General features: G+C 39.2%; 2 protein-coding genes across 2 annotated transcripts in view; one reads left to right on the top strand and one right to left on the bottom strand.

Moving 5' to 3' along the window:
- Positions 1 to 15706, bottom strand: part of LOC307001165 (interferon-induced very large GTPase 1-like) — a 42526-nt gene extending 26820 nt beyond the window's left edge. The window contains exons 1-3 of the mRNA XM_079617359.1: positions 15639 to 15706; positions 2874 to 2977; positions 771 to 2755 (exon numbers count right to left, since the gene is read on the bottom strand). Of these exons, the coding sequence (XP_079473485.1) occupies positions 771 to 2755; positions 2874 to 2877 (1989 nt within the window). The 5' untranslated portion in view covers positions 2878 to 2977; positions 15639 to 15706. The remainder of the gene's footprint in view (positions 1 to 770; positions 2756 to 2873; positions 2978 to 15638) is intronic.
- atg4db (autophagy related 4D, cysteine peptidase b) overlaps positions 1 to 20675 on the top strand; it is a 95276-nt gene that overhangs the window by 27073 nt on the left and 47528 nt on the right. The window lies entirely within an intron of this gene.

The following is a 20675-nucleotide window of genomic DNA, read 5'->3' as shown; positions in this document are numbered from 1 at the left end:
GAACAGCAGCCTGTGAAGGGACCGGTTCAGGACATGCAGGTCCAAGATTGGTCGTATCTCACCATTTTTCTTGGATACAATGAAGTACGGGCTGTAGAAGGCAGTCTTCATATCGGCTGCATTGTCCGCCAGAACACGGGTGAAAGCTGGGGGGTACCGGGCGAACTGAATCACATAGCTGAGTCTAAAAGTATGGATGATCCAGCGAGACAGGCTGGAAAATGTTAGCCAGGCTCCCAGACACCGTGCAAGCGGGACCAACGGCACCACAGACGTACGCGCAGCGGAATGCAGGGACCCTACTTGGACGGCATAGCGGCCTGGAGTGGGGTCTGAATGTATGGTGCAACACGTACCACATCCTAGTGAGATCCTCATGCACTTCCGGAAAGAATGGTACAGAGAAACCAATCGTCCAACCGGGAAGGTTCGGGACGTGCTGGAGGGTTCCACACAAGCCCAACCTTCTCGACAGCCCAGGAAAGCATAGCCACCCATTCTGAATCGAACTCGGGCAACACTACACTCCCCAAAAGGGGGTAACTGCAACAGACATCTGGTCGTCATTAGGAGCTCCAAAGACATGACTGGTCGTTCATGAGAAGGACCAGCACGCTCTTTTATGTTGTAACTTTGTTTGCTTTTTGTTTTGTTTTATACATTTTGTTACTTGCGCCCAACCCTAGACTGGGAGTAATGTAATGATTATGAAACAGAATCACATTAAAAGTGCAGACTTTAAATTTCACAGGCTGCCACATCACTCTTACCATCACTGTTGATTGTCCTTTCTGTTGTGATCCATTAATTCTTGCTCCTGCCGCAAGTCCTCCCAGTAATCCTCCGATTACTCCTGTTACTGCTCCTACTGCTGTTCCTGCTGCTACTGATCCTAGTACTCCTGCACCTGCTGATCCTGCTGCTAAAAAAGTTGCTGCTGGTCCTGATGCTGTTGGTCCAGATGCTGCTGGTCCTGATGCTCCTGGGCCAGATGCTGCTTGTCCTGATACTGCTGGTCCTGATGATGCTGGTCCTGATGTTGCTGGTCCAGATGCTGCGGGTCCTGATGCTGCTGGGCCTGATGCTGCAGGTCCTGATGCTGCTGGGCCTGATGCTACCGGTCCAGATGTTGCTGGTCCAGATGCTGCTGTTCCTGATGCTGTTGGTCCAGATACTGCCGGTCCTGATGCTGCTGGTCCAGATGCTGTCGGTCCAGATGCTGCTGGTCCTGATGCTGCCGGTCCAGATGCTGCTGGTCCTGATGCTGCCGGTCCAGATGCTGCTGGTCCTGATGCTGCCAGTCCAGATGCTGCTGGTCCAGATTCTGCCAGTCCTGATGCTGTTAGTTCTGATGCTGCCAGTCCAGATGCTGCTGATCCTGATGCTGTTAGTTCTGATGCTGCCAGTCCAGATGCTGCTGATCCTGATGCTGTTAGTTCTGATGCTGCCAGTCCTGATGCTGCCACTTCATTGAATATTTGTACTGCTAATCCTGATCCTCCAATTACTGTTAATGCTTTTACTATGGCGAGCACCCATCGTATGATACATGTTATCCACTTTATTTTATCTATTGCCCATTGTAATTGTGTTCTTGCTGCTATTACTATTGCAGCTCCTGCCAATGCTCCAGTTACTGCTGATCCTATTAGTGATTGTGCTCCTAACAATGATTGCAATATTGCTGCTACTGTTCCTGCAAGGCCTCCTGCTACTGCTGCTACTGATATAGCTGCTGTTCCTGTTCTTGCTTCTGCTTCCCACAGTGATTGTAAATTGCAAACACCTGCTGCTGCTCCTGCTGCTGCTCCTACTACTGCTTCAGCTATTGTTGTTCCTGCAATTGCTACTACTACTGCTGTAACTGTTGCAACTGTCAAAGCTGGTCCTGATGCTCCTGGTCCAGATGATGTTGGTCCTGATGATGCTGGTCCAGATGCTGCTGGTCCAGATGCTGCTGGTCCTGATGCTGCTGGTCTTGATGCTGCCGGTCTTAAAGCTGCCAGTCCAGATGTTGCTGGTCCAGATGCTGCCGATCCTGATGCTGCTGGTCCAGATGCTGCCAGTCCAGATGATGCTGTTCCAGATGCTGCTGGTCCTGATGCTGCCGGTCCAGATGCTGCCAGTCCAGATGCTGCTGGTCCTGATGCTGCTCGTCCTGATGCTGCCGGTCCAGATGCTGCCAGTCCAGATGCTGCCAGTCCTGATGCTGCCAGTCCTGATGCTGTTAGTTCTGATGCTGTCAGTCCAGATGCTGCTGATCCTGATGCTGTTAGTTCCGATGCTGCCAGTCCTAATGCTGCCACTTCATTGAATATGTCTACTGCTACTGCTAATCCTGATCCTCCAATTACTGTTGCTGTTATCCACTGTATTTTATCTATTGCCCATTGCAATTGTGTTCTTGCTGCTGTTACTATTGCAGCTCCTGCCAATGCTCCAGTTACTGCTGATCCTGTTAGTGATTGTGCTCCTAACAATGATTGCAATATTGCTGCTGCTGTTCCTGCAAGGCCTCCTGCTACTGCTGCTACTGATATAGCTGCTGTTCCTGTTCTTGCTTCTGCTTCCCATAGTGATTGTAAATTGCAAACAGCTGTTGCTGCTCCTGCTGCTGCTCCTACTACTGCTTCAGCTATTGTTGTTCCTACAATTGCTACTACTACTGTAACTGTTGTAACTGCCAGTGCTATTGTTACTGTTAGTGGTGATTGTAGATTTGTCCTTTGTTCTCCTGTTGCTTCTTCTCCTGGCACTGCAATAGCGAATCATTGTCTTTATGAAATGTCATCACAGAAATACAAACATCTTAAAATATGCTCTCTAATATGTTTAGGATATTGACTTAATCTAATTATAATTAAAATCATTACCCATGTTGTTTGATTTTAAATGATATGATGATTCAGATCTTCAGATAATCACTCTTGTCAGGTTTACAGATCCTTTCCTCCCCCCCCCCAAGCAGTTTACCTTCCTTTAAAGAGACAAATGTTAAAATATTTGGTAACACTTTATAATAACTGCATGCTATAAATCATTAGTTAACCCGTTTAATCCCAAATTTTTTCTTGCAATTTGAATACATGCATTTTACTCCTTAGACCTCCCTAACACACAAACTTTATGCCCTTTTTGATTTTATGTTGGTTAAGTTAGTGAAATATTAGGTTTTATACTTGGTCACAATAGTGACCGGTGGGAAACACTATAGTCAGAATTCATTCAAATTCTTCAATTAGGTCTATTTACGCAACACATTCCAAGACATCCATAACCTCGCTTTGCCATTTCATGAAGGAGGTTTAGTGAGATGAAAAGGTTGTCATGGACAGAGTTACACCCTGGATGAACTTCCGCTTGTTCGGCTAGACCTCTATGGGCTAGAGTAGACCAAGGACTACACTTGGGCCCTGCCTATAGGCCAGTTTCAGGGAGATGTGTGTGCACTCATTCAGTGCACTAAAGATGGGCCATACATTGTAGAAAGGGTTGTTTGTGGTGATGTGTGGCGCACACCAATTGGTTCTCATGAACATCTGCCTCATCCTCCAGATGTTTCACCTCTGCATCGCCATTCAATAATCTACCTGGCAAATAGGCCTTTTCACCCTGGTACTCCCTATCTGATCCATCACTATCAATCACTTTTAATTGCATCTGTTTGCTGCACACAGCACTTGGGGGGGTCACGTACGTCTAGAAGGTCCAACACATCTGATAGTTTTAAACTGTGTAATAATAAACAATTGATAACTAGGATTTACAGCCAAAACCTGTGTTTTCAACTGAAACACTGTGTTATACTACCGGTCACAATTGTGACCGTTAACAAATTTACATGTCTTACGAGCAAAATATATATGCAGGAGTATAATTCTCAAAATATATCAGTAGTAGACCCTTTAAAGAATATATGTACAAAATTTGATAGTTCTATCTGTTAATTAAGGTGTTTTATATACTCCGTTTTGCAGTAGTGTGAGGAAGACATCTTCTTCTAGATGTGCAAGCAGGAAATAAACTGATCTAGTCATGTGACCTTTCACACCAGTCACATGACATTTATACATTTTAATCAAAACAATCTATTTTTTCTTTTAAAAGTTGAATTACTTGCCCAAAGCCAATAACAACACTTTTAGAGCTTCCAGAAATAAGAAAAAATATGCGGTCACAATTGTGACCGGTGGGATTAAACGGGTTAAGCATTAGTAAATGGTATAAATGCTAAATTATATCTATAATGTGTTCAATAATTGTATTTTCATACTTTATTAATGATCAAATTTATCACTTATTTTTCATTTCTAAATTATGTATTACGTTAGTGATACAAAACAGAAATATCTATTTAAATATGCAAAAAAATGGTAACTTGATATAAAATGAAAGAATAAACCTCTTCAATGTCGTAGAAAATTCCAGTGCCAAAAAAAACCCAGTGCCAACACTGACTTACACGAATGTCAAAATACAACAATTTCTTTTTTATAAAACAATAATATATTATAAACTACCAAATTATTGAACTACTAAAATGTCAAAACTACCTCAGTACTAACTTTGGGAAATTGCAAACACCTGCTGCTGCTCTACTGCTGCTGCTCCTACTACTGCTTCAGCTATTGTTGTTCCTACAATTGCTACTACTACTGCTGTAACTGTTGCAACTGTCAGTGGCGGTCCTGATGCTCCTGGTCCAGATGATGCTGGTCCTGATGATGCTGGTCCCTCTGGGGACCAAGGTGTTTTTGGGGCCTTTGGGATGTACTCAAAACATCCCAAGTGCCCCAAAAACACCTTGGTCCCCAGAGGGTTAAGGCTCAAGAGCCCAACTAAAACACACAGTCATCTCCCCAGCTAACAGACTTTTGTTATAAGAACGTTCTCCAAACGTTCAGTGTTGGTTCCGGGAATGTGAAAATGTCCAGTTTTCTTGACGTTAGAGGAACGTCTTTTAAAAGGTACACAGAAAAAACTCCAGTGTTAAATGGACTTTGGACTCCATGGATTGGAGTTTATTTGGCTCCAGCCTCAAGAGTGTAAAGTGTTAAAATATGAGTGTTAAATTAACACTGAAGAGTATTAAAGTTAATGAGATAATTAAGTTATTAATTGAGTGATGAATGAGGATTATTGAAGACACCTGATGTTAACAAGCAGAATCACTGAAGGAGAAAATATAATTGTTAAGTCACCATAATGGAGATCAGTGTTTGCTTTAGTTGGGCTCTTGACCCTTAAACTACTAACTTTAAATTTTGTTTGACTGCTGTATGAGTTACGACAGCTGGATAAACAAAGAGATAATGTGATCAGGAGATGTTAGATGGAAAATTTTCATCATTTCACCTGAGTCGCCAAACCTATAGTTACATTGTTGATTAAAGCAGCCCTCTAATTCTACAGCATATGGTTTTCAGCTTTTCTGTACAATCATAAATAATTTTAACTAATAGTTGTTCTAATAAAAATAAAAAAACAGACTTTGAACCAGTTTAATTGTTTAAACACACTTGACATCAATAATCAGCATATGAATCTCAACAATGGTGACAATAATAAAGCATGTGCATTCTGGGTACCACCAATCAAAACTCATCCATTGGCTCCCATCATGCATTGCTGTATGAATAAATTATGATCTGAATTGTCTTAGTAATTAACATTTCCTAATTGAATATTATTTTTGTCACCATTGTTGAGATACATACACTGATTATTGATGTCTGTGTGAGCCTAAGAGAAAGATTTTTTATTTATTTATCAGAATATTTTTTATAACAAATCTTTTGGATAAATGTATATCGTCAATGGATCTTATGATGTAGATTCACTGTGATGCTATAACCAATAATATTAATCTAAATCAGAGATTAGGCTCTAAATGAGGTCAAATGATTATTATTTTAAGACACGACCACCATCACTTGATCACCTTTTTTTGTCCATCTGTCGGTTATAATTCAGTTACAACAGCAGAACAAAATCTAAAGTGTAACATGTAAGGGTCAACTGACCAACTAAAGTAAACACTGATCTCCATAATGGTGACATAAAATTCCATTGATTTTCTCCTTCAGTGATTCTGCTTGTTAACATCAGGTGTCTTCAATAATCCTCAATCATCACTCAATTAATCACATAATTATCTCATTAACATTTACACTCTTGAGTGTTAATTTAACACTCATATTTTAACACTTTACACTCTTGAGGCTGAACCAAACAAACTCACAGGAGAGTTAATTTATAACACTGGAGTTTTTTCTGTGTACCTTTTAAAACACGTTCCTCTAACGTCAAGAAAACTGGACATTTTAACATTCCCGGAACCAACACTGAATGTTTGGAGAACATTCTTATAACAAAAGTCTGTTAGCTGGGTCCATATTGGTGACTTTAATGATGGTTTTCTCCTTCAGTGATTCTGCTTGTTAACATCAGGTGTCTTCAATGTTGGCAATAACATATATTTTGTAAATTTTACTCATTTTAAATGGTTAACATTTAATGAATTAGTTTGATTAATTATTACTCAATTCTAATTTGTTAAATGTAATTAATAATATTGCTTGTAATTTGTTGCCTCATTTTTATTAATTATATATAAATAAAATCTATGTTTTAATTTTTACAGTGTACCGTTCATAGGCTACACCATTTAACATGCTATAGATCAGCTTATTCAGCCTATTTATTTTGTTCTTTTTTGTATTTTTTTTGTATAGCCTATAGAAATAATATATTTAAATTGCAGTTTTATGAAAATTTAGATTAAAAAAAAAAATTCCACTCATTTTCCAAAAAAATGTTCTCCACTCATGCCTTTTTGGAAATAAACACATTAGTGGACATTCTAGCTTTAAAATAAAAGCATTAACATTTGTGTGGGGAAATCACTTACAGTGGAGATAAGCAGTCAATGCAGGTTTAAGATACAGACCATTCAATATCAATGTCTGTCTTTGGAAAACAACATCAGCTTTTGTTGTGCTTACATTTACAGCTATCACAAGCAGGTGGCGCTTATTGAAACCTTTTTGTTCTGAGATTGGGCACTCATCAGACAAACAGTAATTAGGTACACAGGCGATATCATCTATTTAAATTATTTTTTAAAGACTTAGGCCACATTTACACATAGCCGGGTATTTAGAGAAACGAATATTTCTCCCCCTCCGTTTTCAAAAATAACATCATGCACACAACCCGCATAAATACGCCGTCGAGCGCCTTTATAACTATGCTAAACCTATGGGCGGCAGTGTAGGGAGAAGGATAACGCCATGCAAGCCAATCAGAAGCCTCAGAATCGACAAGAGAGAACCTAAAACCCCGTTTCTCCCAGTTGACACGACAACATATAACCGGCGTTTTCAGAAATCTCCACTTTGGCCGGAGTTTTTAGAAATAATCGTTTTCTGGGATAAAAACGGCGTTTTCGTGTAAATTACAGGCCAAAACGCAGAGAAATATCTGCGTTTTTCCATCGTGTAAACGGGGCCTTAGGGTGTATTCACACCAGGAAAGTCCGATAGTTCACTTGCTTTGGTCCGGACCAAATAATTATTTTTTTTTTTTTTTTTGGTACGGTTCGCTTTCACACTGCTCTTTTTGCAAGTGAACCAAAATTTGTAAACAAAACCACACGTGTACAAGGTCGTCCATTCATTGGACAAGGACAAGGAGCTCAGTATAGGCTACTGCTAACAAGTGCTGTCAATGTTAACGCTTGCGATTAAGTTTGACCAGTTTAACGTAAATTAACGCAGTGCCCCCCCCCCCATTTATGCGCGATTAGACTAAAGAGAACGCTCTGTATGTGAATGTTCTGATGCGCACACACTCATTCATTCATTCCAGTCCATTCCAATGATGAACGAATCACTTGAACGAACAATGACACAAAACATTATGTCACAATGTAGTAAATCAACAACAGATCACTTTCCCATAACGCAATCCCAAAGCCTGTTAACTCAAAGGCGCAGTGCTTTCTTGCAATTGGGTCGGTTCATGTTCACATCATAAACAAACCGTACCAGAGTTTGTTTGGAACCGTACCGAGACCACCTCTTCAGCTGGGTCTCGGTTCGATTGTTTGGTCCGCACCCGAGTTCGATTGCTATATTCACACCTGCCCAAAAGGTCCGCACCAAGGGGGGAAACGAACTAGAGTTCGATTAAATCGAACCAAACAAGGCAGGTGTGAATACACCCTTAAAGTGTTTAAATAAGGTATTTAAGACTTTATTTAAGCAATATGGTACGAGAGGCTGTGCTGTATCGTGAATAAGTAACGGCGGAGGGGGTTGCAGGCACTCCGCTTCGCGTCGTGCCTAACAACGCCCTTCAGCCGTACTTATTCACGATACAGCACTTGCCTCGAGTACCTTATTGCTTTTATAAAATGGTTTCCACACAATGCAAATATTAAAGCCGAAAAATGTGTATGCAACTTTTATGAAAATCACTAAAAGCCTTCCTTCCGCTGGAACAAAATAGTCCCTGACCGTAAACAGCAACAGAATTTACATGCATTATTTCACCAATAGATGGCGGCAAAGACTGTGTTTATGAGCGAGTCAGTCAGCAGAGAAGGCTTTTATTTTAAAAGTATAAACTCAAACTTGTGATCACAGAGAAGGAAGACGCAATTGACAGACTGTAAAAAGTGACCATGAAATTTTCAGAAAAACTATGTAAAATCCCTACAGAAAAGTATTGTAAACCCCAAACTAGGGCTGGGCATTATATCGCATGACATTGTTAGGCGCATCTCGTCAGTAAAGCAGATTCCTTGATTAGTAGTAAATCACCATCATTGGGCTCAGGGTCAAGAGCCCAACTAAAGCAAACACTGATCTCCATAACGGTGACTTCAAAATTAGATTTTCTCCTTCAGTGATTCTGCTTGTTAACATCAGGTGTCTTCAATAATGCTCAATCATCACTCAATTAATCACTTAATTATCTCATTAACTTTAACACTCTTCAGTGTTATTTTAACACTCATATTTTTAATACTTTTACACTCTTGAGGCTGGAGCCAAATAAACTCCCAGGAGAGTCTATTTAACACTGGAGTTTTGCTGTGTACCTTTTAAAACACGTTCCTCTAACGTCAAGAAAACTGGACATTTTAATATTCCTGGAACCAACACTGAATATTTGGAGAACGTTCTTATAACAAAAGTCTGTTAGCTGGGATGTTATGAAGTCTTCACCTCAATTAGCACCAAATAAAATCAGTCAACTATCCATTAACAAATATATATGGGTTTATTTTCAAATTACAACAGAACCAAATCAAAAGCAATTTACTGTTGCAGAATATTAATTACAGTTTGAAGTGCATCAATAGCCGGACTAGCAACAGGTCCTGCAAGAATGTCCACATCCTACAGTTGTTGCAGCCTTGCCTGTTGGACTGAATTGGTTAGCAGGAACTGTTACATCAACAAACCCTGATTGCTTTGGGTTGGTTTTGTCAACTCAAAACTAATCCTTTAACCCTGAGTTTGTTCAGCTACCTTCATGGTATAGGTCATTGAGCAGTTTGCATTACAATTAGTCTTCTCCTAGCCTTTTAATACTTTCAGTAAGCCAATTAAGTCGGTCACATTACTACAAAAGCAGCCGTAAAATTAATTATGTTATGAAGAAGAAACAATCGAACAGCAGGAGAGAACATCAATCTGTGAGTGTTTACTTTTCTCAGTAGATGTTTGCGCAGTTAACTTGCTAGGTAAGAAAGTTTGTTTTGTTTACTGTGTTTACTCTGGTGAAACGCGAGCCCACGTGGCGTTTGTTTGTGTGTCGCGACTTCGGAGTTTCGCTTGGCTCAAGAGCAGGGCGTGGCCAAAGCCAAAAAGGTATTTAAGCTACAAATCTGATTGTACCTGTTAGAAGAAACAATCGAACAGCAGGAGAGAACATCAGTCTGTGAGTGTTTACTTTTCTCAGTAGATTTAGGAAAGGTAGGAAACCTAGGAAAGTTTGTTTTGTTTACTGTGTAAACGCGAGCCCACCCACTTAGCAAAATTATGTCCAAAACACGTCTTTTCAACGTCTTTGTCACAAAAGTCGCGGAGCAAAGAGGACACTGACAACAACAGACAAGACAGAGCAGGTTACTTTGATATAAAATAAATTATCAGCTATCAGATTCTGTCAATTTTATTATGCAATTCAAATAATAATACCATTTTGGCGCTTGTAAATGTGACGTGATCAGACAGCATTTACATCTGTGCCAGATCCGTTTTCGAATCCGCAGATTCGCGCAGCAGTCGCACTCAATATGCAGATCTGCACCAACTCTGCGCCAGACTTGTCTGTAGCTTCGACTGTGACAGTCCGTCCGGCGGGTGCGGTGCCGATCCGGGGCAGCTGGGCAGACCATACGCGCCCGGATCCGCGCGAGCTGCGCAGACCATACGCGCCACAACTGAATTGAGTCCGCCCGGCGGGTGTGGGCCGGATCCGCGCGAGCTGCGCAGCCCAGCTCCACCCCGCATAAACCCGCTGACAGGCATTAAGAGTGGAAGACTGCAGGCTGCACCGTCTTTGCTAATTGGTGAGTGCATTATACAAGTATAATTTAGGAGTAAGTACATTATAAAAGTACACTGGTGTTGATGTCATGTTAGTCTGTTACATAATTATATTAAAAATAAAAGTTTACAAACGTTAACACTGACATTCTGACAACCTAAGACGTGTCAGACAAGCTGGGTAGCCTAGGGGTGCCCAATACGTCGATCGCGATCGACTGGTCGATTGCAGAGCCAATGACGGTAGCTCACAGAACTAAAAAAAAAGAAAAAAAGAAAAGAAAAAAAAACTCGCCTTTTCAGAAAAGCAATCCATCATGTCATTATATTACCATGTGCCCGCTGATTGACGTGTAGACAGGCCAGTCTGCTGGTTGCTAGAAAGTTTTTTACACTACGTTACCGTAACAACCATAAACATATCTACCAAAGATTCTGTAGAGCTGATCTCGACAGTCGACTACAGAAATGCGCCATTGCTTTCGTTTTACCGTTGCTTTTCGCTATTGCTCGTTTATTATCTGTAGACAAACAAAAATTATACCACAATGAATGAGGGAGTAAAATTATTTAAAAAAGCAAAGACTTTTGACAAAGATGAAGACAAAGATGACTTCTTATTCATGATGTCATACTCAAAGTGTGTCTGTCTGATCTGTCGATCCAGCATTGCACTTCCAAAGAAGGGGAATGTAGAGAGACACTTTAGAATGGTTCATCGAACCTTTGATACAGACTTTCCTCCAAGCAGTGAATTGAGAAAGAGAAAGGTGAGGGAGTTGAAGTCTCAGCTTTTTGGACAGCAGTCTCTTTTCACTCTGACAACAGCGAAGGCCGCAACAGAGGCATCGTTCCGGGTGAGTCGGACGATCGTTAGGCACAAAAAGTATTTCCAGGATGGAGTAATGGTGAAGGAAGCCTTCATTGAGGCTGCGGATTCTTTGTTTAAAGACTTTACGAACAAAACAGAAATAATGTCTGCAGTCAAAGCTGTTCAGTTGACAAGAAATACAGTGACCAAGCGATGCGAAATGATGGGCGACAACTTAGTGCAGCAGCTTGCTAAGGACATTGACTGTTGCGAGTGCTTCTCGCTACAGATGGACGAGTCTACGGACATCACAGACAAAGCCCAATTGTACATTTTTATTTGAATGGTCTTTCACGACATGACTGCAAAAGAGGAACTTTTAGCAGTTCTGCATATTTTATCAGAACGCACACACACGAGGGGATGACACCTTTGAGATATTCAAACACTTTATCGACTAAAATAAGATTCCAGTGTGCAAATTGGTGTCAATCACCACCGACGGTGCGCCTTCCATGATCTGCCGATCTAATGGATTTGTTGCCAAATGCCGAGAGGATGTAGCGTTTCCTGATTTTTTAAGTTATCATTGTATCATACACCAACTAGCGTTGTGTGCAAAAATGTTGAACATGAAAGAAATGATGGACGTAGCAAACAAAGTAGCCTGCTCTATCCATGCTAGATCTCTTCAAAGGCGACTGTTCCGCTTGCATCTTGAGGAGGCTGGCAGCGACCACTCAGACCTACTGCTTCACATGGACGTAAGGTGGTTGAGTAGGGGGAAATTCCTGCAACGATTCCGATCTCCTTCCCGAGGTAAAGCAGTTCCTATGACAACAAACATGCGGAATACACGCAACTTAATGATGATCGTTGGCTGCTTGATTTGGCGTTTTTAACTGATCTGGCGAACTTGCTCAATGAGCTGAACGTGGAATTACAGGGCAAAGACAAAATCGTGATCGATATGATAAGCACAGTGAACGCCTTCAAGGGAAAACTTAAACTGCTTTCTTCAAAGATCCAACGCCATGATCTGGGGAACTTTAGAAACCTTGCATCTGAGCTGAATAATCAAGGGAAGGACTTAACAGAGATTGACAGTGCATGTTATGCAGAACAAATTTGACACCATCCTGTCAGACTTTGACAGGAGATTTCAAGACTTCGCCCTACTCGAGCCAGTTGCCACGTTTATGTGCTTCCCTTTTCTGGAGAATGCTGAGGTCGATGTCCTCGCTTCCAAAATCGCAACAATGTTTCAGCTGTTCAAGTTGAAGATGAGATCTTGACACTACAAGCGGATATTAACTTGAAGTCTAGGGCCCATGAACAATTCTGGAGTTTACTCAAGAAAAGTATCCCAACATGAGAAAATGTGCAACATCACCGGCTTGCAATGTTTGGGTCTACTTACTTGTGCGAATCGACCTTTTCACATATGAAATTTATAAAATCCAAATACCGCTCCACCCTGACCGATGATCATTTGGAGGCCTGTCTTAGACTGGCTATCAATACACTGTAAAACCCAACAAGTTAAGCTAACTCATTTTATTTGAGGAAACTTATTACCTCAATTCAATTAAGTTTATAAAAAACAATAGCTATGAGTACTCTGAACTTATTTTAATCGAGTCCACGAAACAATGATATTTCTTAATACACAATTAAACTTTACACTGCATTTAAATACTTTATATAGCTGAAACTTCACTATATTGAGTAAAAACATTGAAAAGACTAACTTTAAATGAACTCAGAGCACTTGCAGTTCCTGCTAGCTCACAATATCACATACAAAGTTAAATCCAATGAGTTAAGCTAACTCATTACATTTGAGGAAACTGATTACCTCAATTCAATTAAGTTTATGAAAAACAATAGTTATGAGTACTCTGAACTTATCTCAGTTGAGTTAAATAAAAGTATACATTGCAGTCAAGAAATTAAGTGATTAATTAAGTGATGAATTTAGTGATGAACACCTGCTGTTAACAAGCAGAATCACTGAAGGAAAGAGGAACACAAGAACTACAACTGACTTCAGACACAGTCTTAAATGAAATCAACTTAAGATAAAAGAAGACATTAAATCTCTGAAGATCTCAGCAGAGGAGGATTGAACAACTCCACAAACTATTACCAGCTTCACTTATTACTAACCAGATTGATTTGATTTCTGCCATGCTTCTACAGAAGTTGTTATTGTGAATGAACAGAGGTTTAGATGAAGATGATTCATTTAAAGACACCATGATAGTGGTCAGTGTTTGCTTTAGTTGGGCTCTTGACCCTTGACTTTACAACACCAGTTTTTCCTCTGGCTGCTATAACTGAGTGTTTATATAACACATTTGTTATGGCACAAAAGCCAAAAGAAAATTTGAGCATGTGATTGTGTTTTGATGATGAATTATGAAATGATGAATCATTATTTGGTGTCTTGATTCTCTGACATTTTCTAGAGAATAATCTCTGATTAAACAGGTGATATATATCATTTGTATTATTCATTATAAAATAACTGTGATTCTGCCCTAAGGTCCATTGTTGTTACAATCAGCTTTTAAAAACCTCTGTTATCATACTGACTTACACAGACATCAAGAATCAGTATATGAATCTCAACAATGGTGACAATTAAAAAAACATTCATGCTGCAATGCATGCTGGGAGCCATGGATAATGTCTGTATTATGGTAGTACCCAGCATGCATTGCAGTATGAATAATTTTTTAATAGTCACCATTGTTGAGATTCAAATATTACTGTTAGGTTTTACAGTGCATAGCCTACTGTTTTATTGTTTATTTAGCTGCAATTTATTTGGCAATACAGATTTAAAATGTCGCAAGAATAAGATTCTGTTTCTACTTAGAAAATAAACTCTAACTCGATGCAACCCTGTTTTAAATAAATAAACTGTCCCCGACACTTTATTTAAATCTTGAAATGTCCAGCATCTGTTTTAAAAAATGTATTCCTTTGCTATGTCAGTATCAATGTCAGTCATCTCAATTTCGTGGATGATTCACAAAACAATAATTTAACAGATTAAAGATAGCTTCGTCATTTTTATTTTCTGACGCGATCGGCTGATAATCTTCCTTCATCAGTTTTGTCGTCTGTGCAGCGGCTCTACTGGAATGTAGCACATTTATGTTGTAATGTGCTATTGATAATTAAACAAAATGCTTGACTTTAATAAACAGTTACCTAAGCATCAATAATGGTAAAAAATGAACGCTGTCAGCCAAAGCTAGTGAGATTCGATCTTGCATCACTTGAAGCTCCGTGAAGTTCGTGCTGTTGCGTTGTCCACTGCGCTATCGTCGGTCCGCTGTTAAGTTCACGTCTTATGCTCTTGGAAACCCTTATTGATGTAGCCTAATATTTTTCTATTGCAATGTTTTGTGTTGAAATGTTTTCATTATTTATTAAATGTATTACATTTAATTTCAGTCTTGTGATTATAAATTCATTTAACTACATGTTTCACTTGAATTGATCTGTTACCACATTTCAATCACTCCTAATGAGCCGCGGCGCCAGATTACGCAATAGAGAGAATAAACTGACACTTTTCAAAGTCTGCGATTGTAGCGCCTCTTAGCGGTCAAAGGCAGCAAATACACACCCGCAATTTTACCGCCGCGGGAACGGACATCTATCATCAGACAACATTTATGTATTAAAATGAGAGTGATTTAAATGCATTGAAATTCTGTTCAGCAAAACAAACACTTCTGTAATAATCCCAAATATGAGAAAATTAAAATAAATTTTTAATTATGTTAAATTTAATGTTGTGGTTGAAAGCCAAAACCACATGATTTTTTCACACTGTAACGTAAAAATGTATATATGTATATATGTACATATATACATATATACATTTTTACGTTACAAGGTGAAAATATCATATGGTTATGATATGGTATATATAACATATATACCTTAAAGCATAGAAAAGTTAAAAGCAGTTACATATATTTTAGAGGTACTACACATGCTACCTCAAAAACATTTGAATTTTTAGATGAAAAGAAAAAATGCAAATCCATTATCTGCATTACTAGTGAGGTTGTGTCTCACTGTAATACACAAATATGTCCACTGCATGCTAAATATCTGTATTCTAACACATAAGCAAGTTAAGTTATTAAAATCACAATGACATCCTGTTTCTAGACACCATTAAGACAGAGTAACTAAAAACAAACTGATAAAATATGTCATATTAAGCAATAAAGTCAAACCTGTGACTCTCTGTGTCTATCAAGCTTCTGAATTCCAAATAGCAAATGATCCTCGGCTCCTCAGGCTCAAAATAGCAAATAGTTCTCAGCTCGTCGTTTATAGGCGTGTCAAAACAATGCCTGTGTTCTTTGAAATCACATGACGTGTTTGTTCTCTTTTTTTGTGTGTCGTGCGTTTTTGATCATAAATGAGGAGGCAGAAGCATACATAAGGACTTTTGACAAAATATCTCTTGTACAGACATTTATAATTTTCTTAAAGTTGCAGTCCGTAGCTTTTTTGGTTTAAAAATTATCCAAAATAAATCTGAGCAAGTACATACATCTGCTTGCCTTAGCTCGATTCAGAAAGGTAAGCTTGTAATAATGTTTTTAATTCCAGTGGTACTGGTGAATTTCCGAGGTAAATTCAAGCATGTCTTTGCGTCATTACGTCACATCTGTACACATAAGTCTCGGCTAGTAGGCTCCAGCTAACATACTTTTGTTATAAGAACGTTCTCCCAATATTCAGTGTTGGATCTGGGAACGTGAAAAATGTCCAGTTTTCTTGACGTTAGAGAAACGTGTTTTAAAAGGTATAATGTTCCTCAAACGATCTCATTCTAGGAACGTTGATTTGTAACATTCCAAGAACATACGAATGTCCAGTTTCCTGAATGTTAATAGAATGTTATTTAAAGGTTAGTGTGATGTATCCTGAAACATTCTTTAAATCATTCAAACACCTGCTGTGAACAAGCACTGAAGGAAAGAGTAATAAGAACACAAACTACAACTTTATTCAGACACAGCCTTAGATGAACTGAAGATAAAAGACATGAACTTTCTCAAGATCTGATTAAAGGGCCCCTAATATGATATTTTAAAGTTTCCTAATGTTGTTTTGGAGTGTCCTACAACATGTTTACATGCATCAAAGGTAAAAAACTGTTTAATTTTTTCATAATATACATTTGCACATCACCACATTTTCAATGATCACGACTCGCCAAATTAATCAATCTCTCTAAATCCCTCCTTTCCGCGAGCTACTCTGCTCTGATTGGCCAGACAGCTCAGTCTGTGATTGGTTTACCGCGTACAGCACGCGTCGAAAACAAAAACTCCCATGTACATATATACATAAAAAATATAATACAAAATTTTACATTATTTTTGTAAACATTATACACTGCAGTACACACAGTGTAACAGGCATATGGTATAACAGGGTATTAGCAGCAATTGAAATTGTGTGCAAAAGGGCTGCAAAAACAAAGAGTATGAATAAACAAATGTCTAATGCAATAGATAGATAGCAAAAAAAGTGGTTATTGTGATGGTGCATGTGTATTAACAGAAATTAGATGGACATGGATTTGAATAACCTATAGTAATTTAGCAATAGCAGAGGACATTGTCAGATGTATTAAGGTCTTAGAGAGAGACATGACCTCACAAGGAATGCAGATAGATATTTTTTTTATAGTACCTCTACAGTAAAAACAGTAAATACCTCTAAAGTATATGTTTGAAAACTGCTTTGAACTTTTCCATGCTTTAAGTTAGATGGGAACAGAGGTTTTGAGGTTTCTCGGGTTAAATTAAATTGGCACATAATCAACTTACTGTCAGCCATCACCTTATACCTACAGCACCAACCTCTGTGGCCTGAAAGTTGAGCAAACTCAGAGTAGGTTTAGTGTTTGCTCTAAACAAACTCAAAACAAATCCAACCAGTTTGATCAGGTTCTGGTGGTAATTATAAACATTCTCCATTAACTCATGGTTGAGTCATTCATGAGTTTCTTAATGTGGAACGTGTTCACCCTAAAGTGTGACATCGGTCTGCACAATTCACTTATCTCAAAATTAAGAGTTTCTAATAAAAGATAATTCACTTCTCTCAAAATTAAGAGTTTGTATAAGGAAAGATAATTCACATTGCTGCGTCTGTGAAAGTTTAAGATGGCAGCTGAAAGAAAATGTCTGACTATATCAAGTGAATCAACTTTAATTTATTTAATCCCAGCTAACAGACTTTTGTTATAAGAACGTTCTCCAAACGTTCAGTGTTGGTTCCAGGAATGTGAAAATGTCAGTTTTCTTGACGTTAGAGGAACGTGTTTTAAAAGGTACACAGCAAAAACTCCAGTGTTAAATTAACTCTCCTATACAGGTTCATAATTACCATTTTATTTATTCAGGGTGTGTGATGTGAAAATATTTATGGTCCAATACAATTGCAAAATTCCAAAGACATATGTGAAACAGGTTATTTCATGATGGTTATACAATCATCATCACCTGATCTCGTTTCACTTTTGCTTTCTTTGTTGCTGCAAATGTGTTTACCAAACATAATGTCAGAGCGATCAATAGCAGACATCAAATTGTATAAGAGTTAAGAACCTAACTAATGGAAACACTAACCACTGTCATGGTGACTTCAACTGAAACAGAGTTAAACCTCTGTTAATTCTCAATAAAACTTTTGTAGACATCTGACAGAAATAAAGTCAGTCTGGTTAGTAATAAGTGAAGCTGGTAATGCTGTTTGTGGGGTTGTTTAATTCTCCTCTGCTGAGATCTTCACAGATTTAATGTATTCTTTTCTCTTCAGTGGATTTCATCTTAGACTGTGTCTGGAAGTCAGTTGTAGTTCTTGTGTTTCTGTTCGTCTCTTTTTCTGTTCTCTTCTTTCCTTCAGTGATTCTGCTTGTTAACAGGCTTGTTAATGCTGAAATAACTCCATTTTTAATATACAGAAACTTTGTGGCTCAGATAAGGTCCTGTTCTGGTTTATTTATTTGCTCTTGGCTGACATATGGCATTGCTATGGCCTGCTTGTGGCCCAGATCTGGCAAACAGGAGCGGTCCACTTCAGTGCCGTCATTCCACGCTGCATGTGGGCCAGATCCGCATTCCACAAGTGCCAGATGTGGGCCGGATCAAGGCCGAAACAATGTTGCTATCTGGGGTTAGCCATTCGGGAACATCTGGCAGATTTAGCCACTGCATTATAGTAGCATTCTCTCACAAAATAACTAAAACCAACTGCTTATGAAGCTGAATATGGCTCTTTTGTTCAGCTGTGGCACACACAGTTTCCTACTTTCCAAATATGGCCTGGCCATTGTGAACTTGCAAAATGATGGATAGAAGTAAGTGCCTCAAAAGTCTTCGGATTGCCTAAACAAAGGTCAGACCGTTGTCCAACGGCTGTTTTCTGTATATCATTTCACATAAAAATCACTTGTGTGCTGCTTTAATTTAACAAAACTGAATATGGTTTTAATGGAATTGAACCATGCGGGTAAGAAACTTTCTGCACTTCTAGTTTTCTTGTTCTTTTTTCACATAGTTCATACCTTATCCTGGATTAGTAATTAATCCTGGGTTGTCAGGTTTGTGCATTCACTCTGTACATCTGCAAACTCTGGGTTAAAGTTCTTGTAGCTTTACAAGAACTGTTGTACAGCTGTTTCCTGTCTGCCTGAGTGGATTGCGCTTCGTATTGTAGCTCCGTATAGCTTTGTTTTTAATATCTATTTTCTATCTTTCCTGCCGTTTAAATTGCTTAATATACCTTAATCATCACAATATATCTGATATTATCTAATCTTGTCTGTCACATTGATCTGACATCGCTAGCTTTAATCTCCTCATCTCCTGTTATTGTCACTTGCACTGCCTCCCACATGTTTAGCATAGCCTTCTCTGTCAGCAACGAGGGTTTACATGTCATAAATGCAGGGAAATAGACAGGCTGACGGAGAAGATTTCAGAACTAGAGACACGCATCCAAACTTTAATCGAGGACAGTAAGAATACAAGGGCTTTAGATACTGCTTTGGATGCGACTAGCTGAACTCTGTACATAGTTTGGATCCGGATGTAGAGCCCGTGCAGCATGGCAGCTGGGTGACTGTGAGACGGCATAGGACAAAACACAGCCGTTGCAGATTGTCGTCACTCAATGGCTGGCTGTCTAAAACACCACTGTAGCAGACTGTTCTCACTCACACCGGAAGTGATACGCTGTTGCCCTTCAAAAAACTCCCAAACGTATTTGAGGGTAAAACGATAAAACGCATTTGATGTTCAACAAATAAAAAATGGATATAATACAGATGAACAAATGATAAACCTCGGGTTGCTGAAAATTCAATCCCTTTCATCAAAAGATCTTATTGTAAATCAGGGATAGGCAACTCCGGTCCTGGAGGGCCACTGGTCTGCAGAGTTTAGCTCCAACCCTAATTAAACACACCTGGACAAGGCAATCAATGTTGTCAGGATTACTAGATAGATACTGGCAGGTGAGTTGTTATCAGGGCTGAAGCTAAACTCTGCAGGACAGTGGCCCTCCAGGACCGGAGTTGCCTATCCCTGATGTAAATTATATGATTGCAGATGTTTTCTCCAGAACAGGTTATGTTCAGAGAGTAAGTTGCTATGGCTACTTACATAACCTGAAATTTACCTCCGTTTTTGGAACCGAAAGTTGAGGTTATCCGCTTACTTACCCTTAAAAATACCCGGGTATGTCACATAACCTGCTTTCTGGAATACCTACCAGGGGTCATAGATCCCCAGTGTTAAATTAACACCCATCGGTGTACATGTGTCCACACTACAGGGTTTTAAAATTAACACTGGAAGCAATGTTGATGTTAATGAGATAATTAAGTGACGATTGACCGGTAGTGGTGACTCCTGATGTTAATAAGCAGAATCACTGAAGGAAAGAGAAAAAAGAACAGAAAAAGGGAGATACAACAACTACAACCAGAGGTGTACTATAGTCCAGGGGTCAGAAAGTAGAAGTCCTGCCATATGTTTATTCCACCCATGAACTCAGTCAGCTGATTTCTATCTCCTGACTGAAAAACTGCTAATTAGCAAATCCAGGTGATTGGAACAAAATACTGAGGAGGAACAACTGACTCAGCCTTAGATGAAATCCGCTAAAGATAAAAGACGACATTAAATCTCTCAAGATCTCAGCAGAGGAGGATTAAACAACTCCACAAACAGCATTGGATGGTGTTT

This window comes from Phoxinus phoxinus (assembly GCF_949152265.1).
Source record: "Phoxinus phoxinus genome assembly, chromosome: 1".
NCBI classification, from domain to species: domain Eukaryota; kingdom Metazoa; phylum Chordata; class Actinopteri; order Cypriniformes; family Leuciscidae; genus Phoxinus; species Phoxinus phoxinus.
The sequence above is the reverse complement of the archived record's forward strand: the minus strand, read 5'-3'. Positions and strand labels throughout refer to the sequence as shown.